This window comes from Uloborus diversus, chromosome 2 (genome assembly GCF_026930045.1).
Source record: "Uloborus diversus isolate 005 chromosome 2, Udiv.v.3.1, whole genome shotgun sequence".
Lineage (NCBI taxonomy): Eukaryota > Metazoa > Arthropoda > Arachnida > Araneae > Uloboridae > Uloborus > Uloborus diversus.
Window position 1 is genome coordinate 175,567,663 of NC_072732.1, and position 22,545 is coordinate 175,590,207.

At 32.7% G+C, this 22,545-nt stretch overlaps 2 protein-coding genes across 2 annotated transcripts in view; one reads left to right on the forward strand and one right to left on the reverse strand.

Annotated features, from left to right (window-relative positions):
• Positions 1 to 9,402, reverse strand: part of LOC129216671 (pre-mRNA-splicing factor CWC22 homolog) — a 106,087-nt gene extending 96,685 nt beyond the window's left edge. Inside the window, exons 1-3 of the mRNA XM_054850887.1 lie at positions 9,332 to 9,402; positions 5,541 to 5,598; positions 1,869 to 1,939 (exon numbers count right to left, since the gene is read on the reverse strand). Of these exons, the coding sequence (XP_054706862.1) occupies positions 1,869 to 1,939; positions 5,541 to 5,598; positions 9,332 to 9,339 (137 nt within the window). The 5' untranslated portion in view covers positions 9,340 to 9,402. The remainder of the gene's footprint in view (positions 1 to 1,868; positions 1,940 to 5,540; positions 5,599 to 9,331) is intronic.
• A 1,526-nt stretch (positions 9,403 to 10,928) lies between these two features.
• Positions 10,929 to 12,671, forward strand: LOC129216672 (uncharacterized). Its single transcript, XM_054850888.1, has one exon. It carries the CDS (start codon positions 10,929 to 10,931, stop codon positions 12,669 to 12,671), a length of 1,743 nt encoding a protein of 580 aa, XP_054706863.1.
• The last annotated feature ends 9,874 nt before the right edge of the window (positions 12,672 to 22,545 follow it).

Here is a 22,545-nt window from a genome sequence, read left to right on the forward strand (position 1 = left end):
TTAAAAAGCGGTCTAAAGCGGACTTTACCATAAAAAAACGAACTTTGGCGGGAAAAGCGGACCATTTGGAAGCCCTGCTTAGATAAAATGGCGTCTGCGCGTCGCTCGCGGAAATGCAGTAGCAAAAAGTCGGGGAAAAAGTAAAAAAAAAGGAAGCAGAAACTGAAAATATAGGAATTATAGGAAAATAGGAACCTTTTTCAGAAATATAGGAAAATATAGGAATATAGGAACGCTGCGATGCCTGGTAAAATACTTGTGCACAAAATCATCAGTGAGGATCTTGGGATGAGGAAGATTTGCGCCAAACTCGTCTTTCATGGTTGTCAAACACTTGACAAAATATGGCATCTTAACAATTTCACAGCCTCGACCTTGCAACAGCAGACTTTTTCCTTTTCCCCAAAATACTGCCCTCAAAGGGCGCCACCATGGAACCCTGGATGATGTCAAAAGGGGTTGCACACATGCTCTGAAGGATGTTTAGGAAAGTAACTTCCAGGGAGCGCACGAAGCATAGAAACGTCACAAGCAGAAGTGCGTTGATGCTCAAAGAGCATTTTTTAAGACTACTAAAGATTTGTGTCGGTATCCCTAATAAATTTTTTGTGGACTTATTCTCATTACTTAAAATACACACCCTATATAGCGTATGCCCTCAAGCTTCAAAAACTTTCATATAATGACACATTATGTATATGATCGCTTACACATATCGTGCGTAATGGATTACTGGAAGTATACCATCAGAAAAATTGATGGGTTAGTGATACAGCTCACTTTTCATCATAGCATTAATTTTTCTGACATCTGTCAAATTACAGTAATATCTATTACACGTTTTTCTCTTTCAATGATCCAGACTCCCTCCTAAGAAAATGTAGTCAGTCATTATCTATGTTTTGGTTATGAGATATTAAAATATTTTTTTCTCCCATCGTTTTCTGCATTGCAATTGTATAGTTTCCTTTTAGTTTGAAATGAATATCGTCTATGATAGCTCAATTATATATAGAAATCATGATATTCTGGGAAATTAGGGTGTAATATATTTAGGAAAAAAAATGAAAGAACCCTCTTCAAAACATATTTTGAGCTGTGGCTTTGCCACTAAATCAATTCTTTATTGGCTTTTGCGTAGAATTGATTTGTAATGCAGGTTTTTGCACAAAGTTGATTGATTTTTCATTAGAATCATTTTTTATAAAACTTTAAATTTAGAGAAATGCTTAGTTGACAAAGAGAAGTATGTTAAAGGGTGCATGTCAGAAAGATGAAGTTAAAGACATGAAAAAGCATATATGTGCTTTGCCAGCAATATGTTTATGGCGAATTACGTGATGTTGACAAAAGATAACACAGACGATTTTGTTTATTTTCAGTGTAAAAAATTTAGACTTTCATTTTTGTCATTTATTATTTCTGTTCTGTTAAAATACATTTTTCAATGAGTAATTTTTATACTGGTGTTACTCACTTCACAGCTTAATTTCTTACATTGCTTGACATTTAAAAACTTTGAGGAATTTTATTTTAGCAATATTTTATCTACCCTAGCTGCCAATATGGCCCAAAGATAAGCATTTGGAAAAATACAATCGACGGAACTATTTTTTTTTCTGAGAGCCAGATAACTGGACAAAAAAAAACCCTTTAAAATACATTGGGTTTCATGAAAAGATAGGACGATAGAAATAACCAAACTTTAGACGTCCCATAACACCCTCAGAAAACTCGTGATGCAATAAAATACAAATGAGGAGTTCTTAACGGTTAGAAATTAAAATTTTCGATTTCAAAGTTGTACTACTAAATAAAGTTACCCAATAAAATCTTGATTAATAAACTAAACTACAAAAAATAATTACTTTCTTATATCTCTTTCCCTTGTGTCTTCTTCACTGCTTGATCTTGTTTTGTGCCTTTTTTGTTTGCTATGCTAAAATTACAAAAAACAGATTTGAGGTAACATTCATATAACATTTATGCAAAAGGAAATCAGCTTATGCAGTCATTCTTTCAAGGATTTTGAAATGATACATAATATTCAAAAAGTTTCTAAAATGCTTTTAATAATAATAAATGTCTCCCATAAAAATATTTTTAATAATAACGTTGATGTTTTTAAAAATTCATCTCCTTTACTAATAATAAAGCTGAATGTCCCTCTGTCTGTCCGGATCTCTGTGAGGCGCATAGCGTCTAGACCGTTCGGCCAATTTTCATGAAATTTGGCACAAAGTTAGTTTGTACCACGGGGGTGCGCACCTCGAAGCGATTTTTTGAAAATTCGATGTGGTTCTTTTTCTAATCCACTTTTAAGAACAAAAATATCATAAGATGGACAAGTAAATTACGAAGTTATCATAACGTGGAACCATAACATGGGGTACAAGCCAATTGGCGAGAAAATTCACCATACATTATTTGTAAATATACAGGCGAACCAAAAGACCTTTTAATTTTCTATTACGGGCAAAGCAATGCGGTACCACTAGTAATAAGTAAAGGCTGATGAGGGATGATCATTTTATTATGCGCTTATGTACATAGTTATTTACAGAGGCTTTACAACAGGCAGGTCTCCAGCTGGATTAAAATACTTTTAACAGGAATGCATGCATAAAGCAATTTTTTGATGACCATGGCTGGAATGTTGAAAATAACTTTTTTTTTTCACTTTTGTCCATTTATTCCTTCATACAGCATTAGGTTTGCTTTTGTTGGGAGCAGGGGCGGCAAATAGGGGGTGCGAGAGGGGGCGGTTGCACCCCCAAATTTTTCACTAAGAATAATATAAAATGGTAAAATTCAATTTAGATAACTTAGAAAATCATTTGCCTGAATTTTCAGAATAGAAAAAACTGATGGAGGATAAGTGTTTGCCTTAACTAAAGAAGTAATCTCTTCATATGGGTTAAATATTTCAAAATTGAGTAATCTATGTTATGATGGAGCATCTTGTATGAGATACCCGTACAGTGTAGAGTCTGTGCAATTTTTACGCGTAAATTCCATGTCATTTTACAAAACTTTTTATGCTCATATTATAACTTAATGTTCAGCTAGTAAGTGTTCATTGACGCCATGCACTAGAAACACATTTTAGCAACTCGGTGTATCATATGCTTTCATGGGAACTTTTTGTAAAGATATGCTATTTTTGAAAAACATCTCACATCAAAAAATACTTTCACATCAACAATTTATCTTGAGGCTCTTTACTTGACAATCTCTGAGTGACACAAGATGGTCTTCAAGAGTTATAAAAGCCCCTTGGAAGAATTACTGGAAAGCGACCTTTTCATTGATAAAAAATTTGATGTCATTTTAATATGTATGCCTTTGTCTGAATTTTTTGTTTACTTTATTCATACTGCGGAGCGTTTTTTTGATAAATGCTACACTCTATCATAAAAATTTTAATTCGCTAATCTTAATTCTTGGATTGACAATTGAAACTCTTAGTAATTTTCGCATTAATGCATACTTGAACCAGGTGTGGAACTTTGTGACAGAACTTTCGTAACAGTTTTTAATGTATGCCAATGTGGAAGAGGTGACAAAACCCAGATGAAGTTTTAGTCAAAATATTAAATCAATATTTTGAATAAACTGATCAATTCAGTTTCTCAAGAAATTGAGACAGGATTTAATGAGATATATTTATTATTGGTCTTAACTTCAATATTATGTAAGTCGGTTATAGAAAGCGAAAAAGAAAATATTACACTTATAAGTAATAGCATGAGAGAAGAGGAATTGTTTTGTGAATTGTGATTATACTTCTTAATGACACAAAATAAATACTAGCCTATTTAAAAAGCTTTCTTGGTTATTTTAAAGAGAGGAATCTAAAGGAAATGTGCTTTTTTGACATAACTTTCTTGCTCCCATTGTTTTTGACTGTTTCAATCAGGTCAGTCATTTGAAAGATGACTTCCGTGATTAAATTGAAAAACCTATGTAAATAAAGCACAAATTTACACGAAAATACAGCATATAGCTATTTCAAGGCTACAATAATGGAGCCTCTTCATCGGTGTAAAAAACTACGCACACAACCAGAAAGTTGTAGGAGAACTGAACGTCAACCAATTTTGACTTTCGTGTTTCAGGAGGTTAGAGAATTGCCTTCGAAGCGCAATGAGGCAAAGCAAGACCTTTCTCTTTAGCTATACTGGCAATAAATTAAGTCATTGGATATTGATTAACTATAGTTACAAAATTTTCTGTTCTTCCTGACTCCAAAAATAGCAGATTAAAACTTTACAAAAAAATAAAAACTAGTACTGAGACATTTTGTGAGATAACTTATAACAAAATTAATTTAAAGCTTCGGTAGAAAAAATTTTAATTGTTCTTTACAAACCTAATTATTCTTAACATTAAAACCATTTAATTATCAGTTCTTTTTAAACATTATGTATTTTATACCGTTCTTAGGAAATTCATATTTAAGAAACTCGACACCCCAAACGAAATGCTGAAATGATGCCCCTGGTTGGGAGTGGGGGGGGGATTCATTATGTGTTAAGAAAAATGGCTAGCAAAAATCAGAGCATGCATTCCATGTACAAATCAAAAACAGTTAAGTGTTATATACAATTACTTTCTTTTAAACTGCTACAAAAGCGGAGCAATCGATCTGAAACTCAATCCCTGGACCATTGGGTAGAAAACCTAGTGTTCCACTGCCTGAGGTATCCAGCTCTCCCTTGCAACAACATGAGTGGAAATGTACACTTTAACCGTACAAATCCATCCTTTTGTTTTTTAAAGTGCAATTTCTTTCAGGGGGGCAAAATGTGAAGTTAGTTTATTTTTTGCCAAAAGCGAGGGAAAAAATCTTGAATCTTTTCAAAATTGATAAAAGTATAGAAGAAGTTATGGCGTTTCCGAAAAAAAAGAGCCTTTGAGAAATAATAGATTTATAACTTTTCCTGATACATAATTTTCTGACCATTCTCATCTCTAGTCTTTTAACTCTAGACTTTAGTTTAGTTAGCAATGCCAACAGAATGTTGGATTTTATGAATAAGTCTATTTCACATAATTCTAAGGAAGTTCTTCTACCTTTATTCAGAAGTTTAGTAAGACCTTGTTTAGAATATGCTGTTCAGGCCCGGATCTGCGCACCTGCAGTGCAGGGAGGCCCTCAATCTTAAGAGGCCCAACGTCCCAAGAAATAGAAAAAAAATAGCACTAAGAATTATTAAGGTTTCAAATATACACTGCTAGCCACTAGGAAGAGGCCCTACAGATTTTTTTACAGGAGGGCACAAATTTTATAGATCTGGGCCTGATACTGTTCAGTTAAGACAAAAATCACTACTTTTACATGGTTGTAAGCATTTGGAATCTATGGAATAAAAGAGGCAACACGCAACAGTAACTTGCAATGGGGTGACTAGTTTTAAAAGCGCTCTTGATCTTCATAAGGATTGATGAATTAATTAACTAAGACCAGACAAGCAGGACACCAACCCAGTTGCTGTATTTTTTTTTATCGCTAAAAAGAATTTTCAGAAAAAAAATACTTTATGAACAGAAGGACTATCTTGTTCAAGGGAATCAGCTGTTTTTTGTTTGCTGGACCTGAAAATAAAAGATCTTTTTAGAACCTATCTAACATGACAACTTAATTCTTTACAATCAAAAGTACTCAACTGATCAATCATATTGAACTTTAAATTACATTCTACTAGAAAATTTGATTTTCAATGTAATGAGCTTTAAATATTTTAATAACTATAATATAGCATCCAATAACAGTATATAACCATTCATTTTTTTTTTTTTTTTGCTTCCATTTTCTCATGTTTAGTTATTTTGTAGTTATTGTATTACGCACATTATCGAGTGATTTTTTTTTCAAGTACAAATTATATCAGAACTATCTTAACTTGGGAGAACGTGTGCTTCTTGGGAGAGCGTTAAGACATGCGAGGATCATTGAATGACCCCAGATCAAAATCGAAGGCTAATAAAAACATAATTTTTCGACTTGTTTATCATTAAAACCATAATGTTTTATAACTTTCAACATTGAAATTGAATTTTAGATGTGAGATCTACAAATGAGCCTTACATTGCACTTATAATGAAAGCATTTATACATATGTTCTTTAAATCATTTTCCGACACACAGTGAATAATAATGCTTTATGTGAGTTTTACAAACTTTATAACAACTAAAATGCTGTTATTGGTATTTTTGATGCAGAAACTTGTAGAGTTAATGCTAAAAATGTTTCATTTTTTTTATCAAAACTAAAAAAAAGAAAAAAAATGCTACATTCAAGGCAATCTTGTCTTACTTTACATCATATTTTGCATTTAAAAAAATCAGTAATTCACTCTATTTAAAGTATTTCCATCCCTTTTCAACTCTGTATCATATTCGCTAAATTTTCATGATATAAGAATTTCTCTTCTAAAAAATCTTTAGCTCCAAATTCTTCATTGATGATGAAATAATTTTTTGTTCCAATATCAGCAAAAAGTGTTTAAAAAGGTCATATTTATTTCTTGCATTGTATTGGCATTACTACTTGCATGAAATAACTTCTATATTAAAGGGATATAAACAAAATAACCGTATTGGCCATTCAAAATAGTTGGTCTGTGAAACAAACGGCAGGACACGCGGGGTCATTTTATGACCCCAGTAACTGACTAAACGTGTTTTAGTGGAGCACAAATACCCCAAATCAATTCAAACTGCTACAAAAAGATAGATGGTTCGACCAAACTCAGCTACTGATAAATGAACTGATGGCAGGTTTTTTGGTAATTACTATTTACAGAAGGCTTGGGATAATGCCCTTTGTGCATCCTCCCAGGTTAAGGATAAGGGCTTCAACATGGCTGTAAAAGGAAAGAAATACTCTGTGTTGATGCATGTTGCTTATGGATGTTTACTAGTTTTTTTCTAAAATTATTTTTCTAAATGTACAAAAGAATTTATTGAAATTTTTTTTTTTTGGAAAAAAAAAGTACAATAGAGATTTGAGTTACAGTCAAGTTTTACTCTCTCAATACTTTTGTAAAGGGCGGGGGGTAAGCTTTAATCTTGATAATTTTCTAGTATTAAAACATTTAATTACAGTAAAACTTAGTTAAGTCAAACTCAAGGGGTCTAAAATTTTTGACCACTTATGAGGAGTGACTACTTATGTGGAGTGGGAAACTAAGGAAGAAAACAAACCTTACAAATATTTTCATGAATAGCTGTAGAATTCTGTGAGAAAAACAATAGCTTATGCGATCAATGTCTTCAAATTTGTGAAAACTTTAACAACTTATTTTAATGTACTTACAGTACATTAAAACAATCTATCAATGTTAATTGAAGAAGTTTTTACTGACTGAAAGTAACTCTTTCTTCTAATATGCTTCAAGCTTTAAATTCTGTGTCTGTTGTACCTTTAACGGATGTTAAATGCTGACAAACAGAGGAAGGATTTGCTATTGAATTCAGTACAAAAAAAAAAAAAAAAGAAAAGAAAGAAAGAAAAAAAAAAACAAGATTCAAAGTGGGGACTTTCCTCTTTCACAGGTTTTAGGGGAACCAAAGTGGAAACTGGGAATGGGGACAAATTAAAAAAAGATGGTTTTAAACCTATTTACATTACATTTGCATCATTTTCATAATAAAAACCAAATATTTCAGGTGACAGCGTCCCTGTCCCCCTCTTCCTAACTACAGCAATGACTATTGTCTACATGTTTTGATAGCAAAGATTAAGAGCTAAGACTTAACGTATTCGCTTTGATGATATTTTGCAAATTAAAATGATCTCTATCGAAAATTTGGCGATTGCACAAGAATCCCAATTATCAAAATATTCTCTTGTTAAATGAGACTCTTGGTAACATTTTCAATTGTCACCAAATGTTTTGGCAAGTCTAGCCAAAGACTTAGTGTTTTTGTATTTTGGGAGCGACACAATTACTGCTCGAAATGAAGTGCAATATCCAAATCTCTCCACAAATATTTAGGAGTTAAAACCTGTAGTATATAAGCAAATGGGTCGTGGTAGCCTGATCGGTAAGGCAATGGACTCGGGATCGGAGGGTCTCGGGTTCGATCCTCACTGGTCGAAAACCCACCATATTCATTAATGGTGACAGGGCGAGGTTAAATATGCTTGTGGTTACAATTTCCTCCAAGTGAAACGATACCTCTGGGGGTGCCAGACTAGGAAGTTTTTCGGCTCTTGGCCTGGTTCTAAATTGTCTCTCGAACTGTCCATAGATGGCACCACCATCTATTGTCTTTGTACTGTCCTGGAAAAACAAAATCCTGGAAACATTGTTGATTAATAAATAAGAGGTATAAGCTTCCTTAGAGGAATAGCAGAAACCTCAATCTGTGTGTGTGAAAGAAAAGAAAGAAATAAGCAAATTTCACATTATATACTACAGGTTTCAGACTAACCCTAATAGCAGAAACAGCATGTCACTGCGTCTTAGATTCTTGAGGAGATCTGTTGACTTTACGTTTGTTGAGGAGAAAAAGATAAAACTTTAAAAGAAAAAAAAAACTTAAAATTTCAGCTAACAAAGATTGGAATTGGGGAAAATCGAAAGGTACAATATAATTGCATTAGCATCTGATTTTAAGCATTTCTGGTGATCGATTTAGCTTTCACAATAAATCTGATGTTGTTAAATAATGCAAACTTTTTTTTTCCTTCATCTGCGTTGTAGATTGCTGAAAATTATATTTCAAAGTTCAGAACTTTGTATTATTACTGTGTTTGGTACTTTAATGGCAGCATTCAAGTATTTTTGATATGCATTTATTCAATTGATCTAACACACGAAATTGTTTTCCTTAAAGAAAATTAAGGTTCATGATATGGTGTCAATTGGATTGCGTTTAAATCATTTGACAGTGATAACTGTTATTTTTAATTCTTTAACCGCAATTATTGTCTATTAATTTATATTCTCTTTTCCTTGAAAAAAACGTTCTTTGATAAGGGGGATATTTCGATAATTGGAAATCTGGCGCGGTCGTCTCATTTTTGGAGTAGATAATTTTACTGTGGTAATCTTGCTGATTTATAGTAACCCTATGTGAATAGATGTTTTGGATCTCTTTGTTTAGATTTGCAACGAAAAATACCTCTCGCACAGGCACTGGAGCGAAAAACTGACTCTAATGATGAAAGATCGCCAGATTCCCAATCATCGAAATCATCCCTCGACCAGGGGACAAGAAATGATGCATTTAATATTTTGTAACAAAAATGTTCAAACTGTCTACTATCACCAGGAAAGAGTGCAAATAAATTCACTCATTAAAGTATAAATATATTACTTTTTCATTTTTGAAAAACTTGGCTTTCAGTGATTTGAGTGCTTGTTTACTCCATTAGTAGCAAATTGATTGATTGAGTTACACTTTCAGCGAATCAGCAACAAGAAGCATCTTTGCCAGATTTGCTTATCATTACTTTTACAAGTAAAATTCAATCGAATATTTTTTAAAATTTTCCATCCTTTCCTTCATAATAATTGATAGAAAACAATATTCAAAGGTAAACAATGATGATTTTAAAAAAATTACCCGTCGTAGTAAAAAAATTATAACCTCCATAGTTGCAAATAGGTTGCGTTCGACGAGCACGACCGAGAGCGACCGGTTAGTTATTCACGTGACAACTAATGATCACTTGCTCCAATCAGCCAATCAACTGCTTAGAATGGTAACCGGTGAGGTAACCGGTAGATCATAGAACGTTGCGGTTTGTAACCAGTTACTTACCGGTCGACCGGTGAAGTTCGTCGAACGCAACCTATGAATGCATCTGTAACCACTTCAAAATGGTGATAATGCGAGTGCGAGGTTGTGAGGAGATTTCGTTTACTTCAGAAGACCCCGTAGATTGTTAAATGACGAAGATTATGTGTACTATTGAACATAATTTTTTTTATTAAATATTGATTGACTTTGAATTAAATCTTCCCGAGAGTTTTTTTTAAAGTTACTCTAAAATTTCAAGTGTACTTGGATTCGTTTTTCATCACATCAAAATGACTTTAACTAATAGACGTCCTGATTGTAAGTGTTAATTAGGTTTTCTTATTTTTATTATATGCAAATATAACTTGATGTGACAGTCATATTTTTGTACTTCTCTATCTCTGTTTATAAATGTTACTATGATTTCTTTGTGCAAAATTTGATTGAATTATCAAACGCTTCGTCATTGCTTCTTATGTCATATTTAGTCCTACGTGTATTGTCCTTCTGGATTATATTTTTTCCTCAATTGTTCTTTGACAGAACAATTTGAAGTTTTCTATTGCGTTATGTATATTTTTCCTCATACATGTACGAAGTGATAATTGGTAGACAATTATGCTTTCTAGTCTAGATTAAGTTTAGGAAACAAGTATTAGGGCCTTGGAAAGAGGTCAAGCCCTACCAAATACGAAGAAAGACCCATGATTTATAAATAAACATAACCATCAAAGCTGTTGACATTATTTTGGGAATTTATTAAGAATTTGGCAAAATATTGTCTTGCACCTAAAAATAAAGACTGATGCAAAAATCGTTAAATGTGAACTCTCGTTCAGGTCCGCTTAACTCGGGAGAACGCGCGGGGGTCATTTTATGACCCCAAGCACTTTTCCACCTCCATTTTCTGGGAAACTAGCCACCTGTTCCTCTTTTTCTGCTCAGTAGCTGAGTTTCTACCCCCCATTTACCTTTTGTCACTAATTCGAAAGAATTTGAGGCATTTGTATTCATCCGAAACACGTTTGGTCAGTTACTGGGGTCACTCTATGACCCCGCGCGTCCTTGCGTTCGTTTGACAGATCAACTAGTTCGCTTGACTGATACAGCTTTCGCTCGTTTTCGATCGTTGCTTTTCGCATCACGTTGAAATTTTAGCCTGCGCGTTACAATGCCGACTCCATACGAGAAAGAAATGGAACATTTACGTTCACTTCTAGCTGAAGTTGAATCTGATGAAGAGTCGATAGATGAAGAAAATGCAGTTGATAATTTTTTGGAAGAACATTTTTCAGATCATGAAAATTTCAGCGAGCATGACACGGAATCCGAAGAGGATGGTGATTCAGAAAATGAAGAACTAAATAATTCGGAATGGTTTTTCGCAAAAGATGGTGTAAAGTGGAAGAAAACTAAATTTAGGCAGAATGTTCGAACTCGCTGTTTTAATATTGTATCGCACTTACCTGGAACTAAAGGACTAGCGAAAAATGTGACAAACCCATTGAACAGTTGGGAGTTATACATCGACGATAGTATGATACAAATAATTGTGGAGTGTACAAACATATTTATCGAGAAATGCGCACCAAATTTTTCTCGTGATAGAGATGCACGTAAAACGGATGCTCTCGAAATTCGTGCTTTGTTAGGTTTATTATATATGTGTGGTTTACACAAAACTTCACGACTGAATGTGCGGGATTTATGGGCAACTGACGGAACAGGTGTCAGCATTTTCCGTACAACAATGTCGTACAAACGTTTTTTGTTTCTACTACGTTGTATGAGATTCGATAATATACATGATAGAAAGCAGAGGCAGTTGTATGACAAACTCGCAGCCATAAGAGACTTTTTTCAATCATTTGTTACAAACTGTCAAAAGTACTACACTTTGGGAGAATACGTGACAATTGATAAAAAATTGGAGCCTTTTCGTGGTCGTTGTGGATTTCGCCAGTACATGCCTAAAAAACCTGCAAAATATGGCATAAAAATCTTTGCTTTGGTGGATGCACGGACATTTTACACCAGTAATATGGAAGTGTATGTTGGTTGCCAGCCAGATGGACCCTACAAAGTGTCAAATTCTCCAGATGATGTTGTGAAGCATTTCATGAAACCTTTGTACAAATCCGGCAGAAATCTAACTACAGATAACTGGTACACCAGTTATAAACTTGCTAAGGATTTACTTAGCGAAAAGATTACGCTGGTGGGAACAATGAGAAAAGATAAAAGACAAATACCTGTTGACTTTAAAATGTGTAAAGGAAGAGAAATACATTCTTCCATCTTTGGCTTTCAGCAAGATGCTACTTTAGTGTCTTATGTTCCGAAAAAAAGTAAATGCGTAATTTTGCTTTCGACAATGCATAATGATGATGCAATTGACATAGACACCGGAGATGCTAAGAAACCAGAAAACATCACGTTTTACAACTGCACAAAAGCAGCTGTCGATGTTGTAGATGAAATGGCTGCAAACTACTCAACTGCTCGCAAAACAAATAGATGGCCACTAGTGATTTTTTATTCAATTTTGAATGTTGCTGCTATTAATGCCAGGATTGCTTTGCTGTCAAATAAGGATCCGCCTATTCTGTATCAAAAGAGACGACGTTTTATTAAGGATTTAGCATTATCTCTCATTAATGATTACACCAATAAAAGAATGGATAATCCGAATTTGTCCCATGAATTAAGAGAACATCTACAAAACTCTTGTCGCCCTGAATCTGAAGAACCTCCAAAAAAGAAACTAAAAGTTGCCTCAAAAGGAAGATGCATATTTTGTCCAAGAAATAAGGACATAAAAACTACGGGAGCCTGCAATCTGTGTGCAAATTTTGTTTGCAAGGAACACCTTTTTAGTGTATGTAATTGTTGTCTCCAGAAAAGCAAAGAATAATTGAAAGTTGGTATGTACATTGTTTCAATTGTTTTAATCTATAAATTTATAACATTAAAAACATTTTGTACTTTAAAACAAGCATTTGGAAAGTATTCCCTGTACTATTAGGATAAAAATAAATGTATATATTTTAACTTTCTTTGAAGAAAAAAAAAGGAATGGCAAAAAATGCAGTTATTCACCAATTAGAAAAGCAGAATGAAAGGGGCACTTCTTCAATTAGATTATCATGCCCTTTTCATTCTATCAGTGGAAATGTATTTGAATTTTTCTACAACAATAATAATATTTTAAAGATCTTCATTCTTACAGAAATGAAAATAAACGAAAAATTTTCTTTAGCATTTAGATTAAACTTAAAAACATTTTTATTATAAATCTTTCAGTTTACATATTAAAAACATCACTTCTAGAACACTAGCTGTGATTAATTTTGTGATTTTATATACTGTGTTATAATCTGCAACATTTATATGAGCTGAAAGTAAAAAAATATGCGTAACATGTTGATACACAGATTTGCGCGCAAAAAGTTAATTTATGTATTTTATGTTTGTCTTAATGAAGGTTTTAATGCCTAGCAGGGTTAAGCAATGTGGTTTTGAGATTTAAAAAAAAATTAAACAATGTTTACAACTGCGTAGGCATGAATTTTGATTTGGGGTCATTCTATGACCCCCGCGCGTCCTAATGTTCGCTTAGGAGACGCGCGTTCTCCCGGGTTAACGCTCACTCGTAAAATTGGGTAATGAAATGTTAGGCGATTTATAAAAAACCATGGGATTTTAAATTTTTTAAAGAAATTTGTATTGAACAAAGAGTACTACAGTCTCGACAATATGGTAAAGCAAACATTCGGTTGGTTTACAGGCAGAAATGGTCATAACTATTAGATTTCAGGTATGCCAGCTTTTGCAGATGCCTATTTACCTCAACACGTCCTTAATACTATATGCCTGTCGCTTTCTCGCTTCTAACATAGAGGACAAAATCATCTCAAATTAAACTTTTTCTCAAAAATTCAAATTTGCCATAAAAACTTGAATAATACTTCGTTTTAAAGGCAGAATCTTGCAGATTTTGAGTATGGGTTAATAATGCTTATATTTGCAATATAATTTAGGTTTTGAGTTTATGTTTATGCATTATCAATTAGTTTGAAACAGCAATACACAAGGGTAATAAGTTAGACTACTTATTTAAAAATGTTCTTTTCAACTGTTTTATTTGCATAATATTCCAAGGTTCTGATTAGTTTATAAAGTTTTTTTCAACAATAGGTTTAAAATGTTCTAAAAATGCTTATGAATTTTTTCTGACTTACTTTGGTACGTCCATTACTAAACTTGGTTTAAAATGATGCCAGGAATCTATTTTTTAGCAGAAAACTCCCAAAATATAGGCTTAGTTTCAAATGAACAACATCATACTAAGAAATAATTATCATTTGATAAAAATAATTAGATAGAACCATGGCAACGGATGTGCCAGTACGTCTGTTACCAAAATTAGGCATTTTTAGATCTTCCATTTTTTACATGGTTTTAGATTATTTTTATATTTTCTACATAAAGCCTTTGGTTTTATCAAATTGTTTATCATTTTACATCAAAATTTGAAAAAAATAATAATAAAAGGATTGTTTTAAAAAGAATACTTTAAATTATTTTAGTTTTACAATTTAGAAAAAAAAAACCTCTGAAAATTTTTGGTTTATATCTTGGTAATGTTTTTAATAATTATTTACACTTCAAATTACTGAAAAAAACCCCCATAATTCTTAGGTATGGTGAGCATGAAATACAACGCCAGCTCAGTCTCAGTCAATTCTAGCCCAGGACTGCAGTTTCGTGCTTATTAGCACTCATCAGCCCGGCATAAGAAAACCGTGCTGATGAGTGCTAATAAGCACGAAACTGCAATCCTCGGCTGGAATTGACTGAGCTGGCGATGTATTTCTGCCTTAGCCCTGACTATAGGGCGGTTACTTACTGAATTTGGTAAGCATGGTTACAGTATGGAAAATTTTAGAAGTGAAGTGCATGTGAACAAAGTTGTTTCACTGGTGCATTTCTTAAATTTTATTTAAAACTCAAAAGAAAGTTTGAAGTACTCACTTGGCTGATTTGATTTAATTTATACACTAGACATACATGGGTTAACAGAAAAGAATGAAAGCTATGTGTTAGTTTATACCTATCTCAGATAATGAAAAGTAAATACATTTTTAGATATAGTTTCTTTGTAGTTTAAACCAAAAAAAAATGAATTGTTTAAAAAAATAAACATCCTCAAGATTACTTGAAATTATTTTGTAACTTTTCTTGGGAAAGGAATGTTTGATGGTATTGAGGGAGCCATCGAGGCATGATTAATACAGCTTCATAAATTGTTTCACTTGCAATGGAGGACAATTCAAAAATACATATGTAATATGTTGCAATTCCAGACACTGATAAAAATTTAACGTTCAACAACAGCTGTAGCTAATACTGTCTGACTATATTGCATAAAATCTATAAAAGACTATCAAATCCTTGTACCTGATGAGTCTTGAGGAATACATAAAAAGGAAGGGTGGAAAATGAAATGGAACAACTTGTGAAGAGGATGAAAATGATCCTTATACAAAAAAATTGCAATGGTTGCGGCACCGACCATTGGAGCTGGATTCGGCATCCGACCTAGAAACTTGCGCATGCGTAAATTTGACACTTTTGACGGATTGACACGCCTCCTACTTCCCTCGCGCCTAGGATTTCCATTAACTATTCAAGTTAAAAAAAAAAAAATTCAAATGGAAAATTTTGGATTAGCACTATCATTGCTATACATTTAATTTCTTCATAGAAGACATATTCTCACCTCCTCCCCCCCCCTGCCTTCATTTTGCCACTAATTCGCTAAGAATATTATCTGGTTCTGCTCTGCAAACAATTTATGGCGACTGAAAATGTTTTACTGTATTAGTTTTTAATTCAATGTATTTAATGATATGATTGAGATGCTCTTTCATTTTCTTTCGAATATTTTAAATTCTCGTATATTTTGTTGAAATATTTTGCCTTGAAAGCGTTCTAGAAATTTGGGGGAACAAACTGACGCCCTTGCCTCAGGCGGCAACTTTTTAGGGGCGCCTTCATTTCTGTTTTTCTCGTGAAACTCCTTATAAAAACTCGAAAAATAATTTAGACAAGGCGCCAGTTTCAAAAGATACACAACGACTAGGAAAGATTGTAGAGCCTGCACTGAAAAGTGATAATTTACTTAACATAACCAAAATGATATACATGTTAAGAGAAAAAAAAAGACTTATGGAGATTTATTCAAAAACTATAAAAAAAATTACCCATGGGGTCAACCAACTTGACTAGTTGCGAACAAGGGCGCCCATGGGCAGTTCTCAAAAGGTGGGAGCAAACACAGACCTCAACTTTGAAGCTTCGACACCAAATAACTTTCATTTTAATTAACTCAAAAATTTTTGAGTTAAATTATAATACTGTATAGAGACAAGAATTGACATAAATTATGGAAAAAATGCTCTTTAAATGCCCTTAAAAACATATTTTCTTTGCTAAAAGGCGCAATTTTGGACATACCAAAACGTTAACTGAGCAAATGTACCATTAAAGAAAAATTTTTTAAAATTATTTCCATACGTTTCAAAAAAAATTTAAAGGTATGAATCTTACACTAAATAATTTTTTGTTAATATTCTACACAAATAACAAAAGTAAAGACAGATTATTCACTTTGTAAACGATTTTAGAAAATAGTAAGTTTGAAATTTGATGCATGTCCAAAATTTACGATCTTTACAATGCTATTTTTTGAGAACTAAGTATATGATGTTTTCATTTTAAAGGTGTTTATCGAGCCTCAGAATCAATTTTTAATTGTTTAAAAGTGTTTTCATAAGCTTTTATGCAGTATCTTAGAAGAAAAATAATTTTTTTTAAATGTACATGTGAGATGTCCAAATGGCGTTACGATCTTAACGCCGATAATTCTGTCCATTTATTCATAATTTTTGATGATCTACTGTCTTCCAACCTCAATAAAAAACGTTATTATAATGTTATCTTCTTTAATCCATTGGTATTCTGCATAATTAATATGTTACACATTGAACAATACATAAATTACAGTAGAAACATGGCTGCTTATGATCGAACCGAAAGCCATTTTGCGCTAAAATCGCCAAGCAAACCTCCGTTGGCGACAACACAGTATACGATAAGCTAAAGGTTACCAGAGGGGAATTCCAATTTGACAAATGTAGTTTATTGTCAGCTGTACCAGTTTTGGCGACTTTATCACCTGCGCTAGCATTTTTTTTTTTTTTTTTCGCTTTTATTATTTTAGAATTCTTTTTCTCTTCTTTCTTTTAGAAACATAATTTAACGATCTCCAAATAGAAATACGAATTTCTTTCTTCAATAATTTTTTTAGACATCATTTTAATTCTTATGACATTAGAAAAAATATTAATTATTAAAACTGATGTCACTTTTTACAATTGTATTATTTTTAATTTGAAGCTTTTTTTTAACCTTGCATCAATTTCTTCAAAATCATTCCAAAACTTTATTAAATGTAAGGAGCAGCATGTATAGCCATTCAAGTATTTCATTAATATCCTCTTTATTATTAAATTGCAAAATTTAAAAAGTAGTAAATAAAATTTTCATTGGAAAAGTTAAAAATCAGATTAACAATTGTCAAAAATGGTGAAACTTACGTTATGATGATGTCCAAAATCCGTTACCTACAGGAAAACAATGTCCAAAATCTGTTACCTACAGATTGCTGATTTAATTTGCTAATTAACAATTTTTACAAATACCTGCTGTCTTTTCATGTTCATATATTGTGTTCTAGGTATGCATACTATAGAATAAAATCAAAATTGATGTCAAATTCGAAAATTTTTGAAATTGCTCAAAGTTAACTTTTTTGTTCCCACCTTTTGAGAACTGCCCCCATATGAAAAATTGTAAGGGGGGGGGGGCTCAGATATTTTCCCCTATAGTTTAGCGGGATATTTTCCCCGTGGAAACCGATTTCAGGACATATTAGAGTCAATAAAATTTGACATTTTTAAAAACCTATTCATTAATGGCTCAAAAAGAAATGTTTTTACATTTTTGTAAAGAAAAAAGCACTAAAAGCAAGTAAGTTCTAATTTGTAAGGGGGGCTCGACCCCCTCTTGCCCCCCTATATGGACGCCCTTGGTTGCGAAGTTTTCAAAACACATTGAGTAAATGATATTGTACTCATTTTATGAAATACTAGCAAAAATACCCGGCGTTGCCTGGGTCATTAATAATTATTAGAAAAAATCGTTACTTGCTTTTGTTTTCTGCTTTAAGTGAAAGAATTTAAAACACATCTTTTTGGCGTGATTAAAAATAGAGTTTCTTCCTTACCCATAAAACTAAAATAGCAATAAGTATAAAGAACAAAGTAGTATTGATTTAGAAACGAAAGCACTATATTTAAGCATATACAAATTTAAAAAACATGAAATTAATCTTCTCATGTTTAAAAAGATTAATCTGTTGATACTTTTTTTTTAACATGGAGTCTAAAACCTTCTCTGTATGGCTAATGAAGTACGAAGTGATTAAAAAAAAGTAGCTGTGCTCGTAATCCCCTTATACTTGCTTTAGTTATTTCGGGAAATTTCAATCATTGGCTCTCGATGCGATTTTACCGAATTTGCGAAAGTCGTTTCGGGGTACCTTCGATGATGCTCCCCCATTCTTTCCATACTTTGTAAAACGATATGATATTAATTTTCGTTACAGAGATATCGCCGCCAGATGCTGAGATATTTTTGGTCACCATAAAATGGCGCTAAACAGTTTCATCCGAAATGTTACCAAAATAAGTAATAAAATTTGGTGATAGTTCAAAATTGTGCAAAAAGGAAAATTAATGGAAGTTTTTGTGCTGTTTATGGATTTGCCTAATTTAGTTGCTGGATTATTTAACACGGTAAAAAATTCTTTGATTGGCGATATTTTGTTTACATGGTGAAAGCTGAGAAACATTATGACGTAGTCTTCGGCTTAAAAAACAGCAACGTTGAAAAAACTGCCAAATGCATCAGCTACGGAAATCTTTCTGCAAAAATTTTGGCGATCTGCTGGTTGTTTGGATAATGAGTAAGTGTTCAATCAGCATAAATAATAATAAAAACCTTAATTTCATTAAAGTTCCGTTTAAATGGAAAATCATCAGCCAAATCATGTGTTATTTGCCAATTTTGTGCAAAAATCTTACTTCAAGATTTGACTTGAGAAAAGCCTTGAACAATCACGAAAAGCAAAGAAAGTCAACAATACAACAATTGTCGCTATCAACAGGGAGTTGAGATGATACACTAAATACTGTATTGAGTTGAGGAAAGCCTTCGAACATGGATCTAAAAAGCTCATAACTCGTTTTTTATTCTACTTAGAAATTTCAAACAGGTGCCATCTTCAGCAGAAAAATCAGAGCTTTCGATGGACATATAATGTAAATATGTGCAAGTATTTTTTCATCCCAATATTAGAGAATTTACACAAAAATTGTGTTTTATTGCCCCCCTAAGGGGGTTTTGCCCCCCATAACGGGACGAAAACTACCCTATGTGTTATTCTGATGCATAAGCTATATTATTGTAAAGTTTCATCAAAATCCGTTCAGTAGTTTTTGCGTGAAAGAGTAACAAACATCCATCCATACATCCATACAGACAAACTTTCGCATATATAATATTAGTAAGATTATATTTTTATTGTATTTGAAAAACAATGATTTTTATGTTGTTGCAGGCGTAACACGTACAAATCAATATTTTTATAGCACACAAATTGTTTTTAAACAGTTGATGCTTCGTTTATGATACATAGGGGTTCCTTTTATTTGAATAAACCACAATAAAATGCCTAAAATTCCAGGGGAAAACTGCAAATATATGCGTAAAAATCTCACACCCGTGCAAATGGATTGAGAAAAATATGAGTTTTAAGAAAGTCGGAACATTTTTATTAGAAAGCACAAAAAAGTCTGTTCCTAATTTCTTTTGCAATAATAGAAAGAGGGAAAAAATGTATTTACAAAGCCTTTTTCTTTTTTTTTTCTTTTCATTATTAAAGTCGATTCGTGCAATGGAAATAATTTGAAGTTTAAATAAAAATAATAATAATCTGTCGATTTAACTCTGAAATAAGCGCGCCCAATGCATGTGACAAGGTGCACGTACTCGGCATATTTCACTAATCACGCCCCATCCATCGTGCATTGTGGTTGAATTGAAAGTCTTTTCAAGAATCTTGCCGAACTTTCCCCCACCCGCCTCTGCTAAACAATTGCTGCATTGAATCTTGAATGACTGAACTAAAAGAAGATACACTGTGAGAGACACTCAGGAAAACTAGTCGCACTAGATGCAATACTGAACTAAACAGTCAGCTTTAGTTCAGGGAACAAGATGAAGAAAAGAACTACTACAGGGTGGCGACAGATCAGGGAGATCAGGGAAAAGTCAGGGAAATATCAGGGAATTTTGAAAAAATAACAAAAAATCAGGGAAAATTGATTTTATGAAGAAAAAAAATTTCTTTTTGCTTTACAAAATTCAGTACTCTAATTCCCTACGCATTTTCTGCCAATTATCTGTTCAAAAAGCAAGTAAAATTAATGAAGCTCGATTATACACTGCCGTATATTTGTGCATCTGTTTTCCTCTACGTCAAAGTATTGAATCTTACTTATTAAACAACAGGATGAACTTCCTAAGATTGCTTCTGTGTCTTTTAGGTTGTTTATTTTACCTAGCTTGAAATTTCCTTTTACGCTTTCAATGCTATGTAAAATAAACAACCATACAGGCAAAGAGGAAGCCTTCATTAATGCCTTAGCTCCTTTGCCTTTATTTCATTGTCTTGAAGTAATTAGCATATTGCAATCATGATGTCAAGAAGAAATCTTCGGTTTTTGAATTAATACTATAAAAGCTTAAAAGTTATTACTTCTTCGTGTTTTCAATTAAATTGCTAAAATTGAACTTTCAATAATAAAAAAAACTTGCCGTTATACTATTTGTTGTCACCGCAGATTATAAAGGTTTTCTTTTCTTCAGACTTAAGTGGTTCTTTAATTTTATAACCAAGTTATATACTTCTTTTATATATTTTGAAACTAACTAATTCCTTTTTTTTTCTTCTTGCAGTTCAAAGTTGTTTGTTACAAAAGCAATCTAAGATTTTTTTTTCGTTACATACTGAAATCATTTGAAATACAGTTAACTTGTGTACTTAAGTAAATATCTTTATTTTTTTATTGTTAAAATGCTGTATTCATTCATTAAAACCTATGTTTTTGATTAGAGAAAAGCTCCCTATGAATGGATGTCAAATGGTTTCATCTGTTTTGCATAAATATGTCAATGTAAGAATAACTAAAGTACTTCCATTCTTTCACTATTACTTGTTATTCTTGTAACAATTATTATACTGTTTGAGAACTTAGTTCAAAACAATTTCAATTACTTTTTAGTAATATCATAAATACACATATGTTTTTAAGAGATTGTAATAGTTTCTTAAAATTCTTATGCTAAGGAATTCTGGAAGCAAAGTATTTTTTAAAAAAAATTTCTATAATATTTCCATTGTAGAAAAATTTAATATACTGTTTTGTAGGTTTTTTCTCCCAAAAAAATGACTTGATATGTTTTTTTTAACCATTTTATTAAAAAAGTAGCATCTTTTTAAAATATATCTTTAGTTATACTGCATTTTATACAAACATACAATGGATTTCAAGTAGAACAAAGAAAGAAAACCATTATCATTGGTAACGTAAATCAGGGAAATTTGGTGAACTTAATCAGGGAAAAGTCAGGGAACTTTTTTTCACAGTTCCTGTCGCCACCCTGTACTAATGAACTATATACCAAATCGAACGAGAGAAAGAGAACTAAACAAAATCGAACTAAGAACTAAACGAACTAGTGAACTAGATTGTTTTCTACTGAATTAAAAGCTGAACTAGTTCAATTGAAAGACCCGTTCACTGTGACCGGGTCCGAACTAAACGTTCCATCCCTAGTTCCGACCATCATGCGTGCGTGCTTGGTTCGTGTAAAAATGGCTACCGTCATGGAACGCGGTGCGAGTTTCAAATCGTACATTGAATTCGAAAACTGTTAAAAAGAGTTCAAAATGAAAAGTTATTCGGATTTTTTCATCGCTGATTGCAGAACTTTGGAAGCAGCTAGAAAGCGCTATCCAAATCCTGCTGTATTATACGACCCGCGGTGACACACGTTGGTTAGTCGCCGTAAATCTGCCTTAATTCTTATTAAATTATCGCTAAATATAGTATTTCACTGGAAATTCATATTAAGTCTCATATTATACATCCGACCTCGATAGAATTTCATTAGGTCTATTTAAATCATGTTTGACCCAAAGCAGTGGCACTCGAGGGCATGGGTCGGAGATGGTCGATGTATCGCAGCGAATAATTGAATCATGATTAAAGCATAATTACAGATCATGTATTAATATCTATATTAATTCCAGAACTATCATTCTGCTCGGCGTATATATCTTAATTTGCGTAATCGGCCATACATTACTCGTCCGACCGCTTAGAATGTCATTGGGAAAGAATCTTAATTTGTGTGGTCGGCCATACATATTTCGTCCGACCCAGAGGTCGAAATTAGCATCAGCTACTTAGGTGCCATTAGCAACCAATATTTTTTTCTTAGGTGCCGTTATGCTTTACTTGGTTGCAATTTGCAAATGCGTTCAATAACATGCTGAAATTTATACTAAACTATAATATGCAAAAAAACAAGCTGAT

What these genes read in the sequence shown, in the direction of transcription:
- LOC129216672 (XM_054850888.1), top strand. Translation starts at nt 10,929, where the DNA reads ATGCCGACTCCATACGAGAAAGAAATGGAACATTTACGTTCACTTCTA.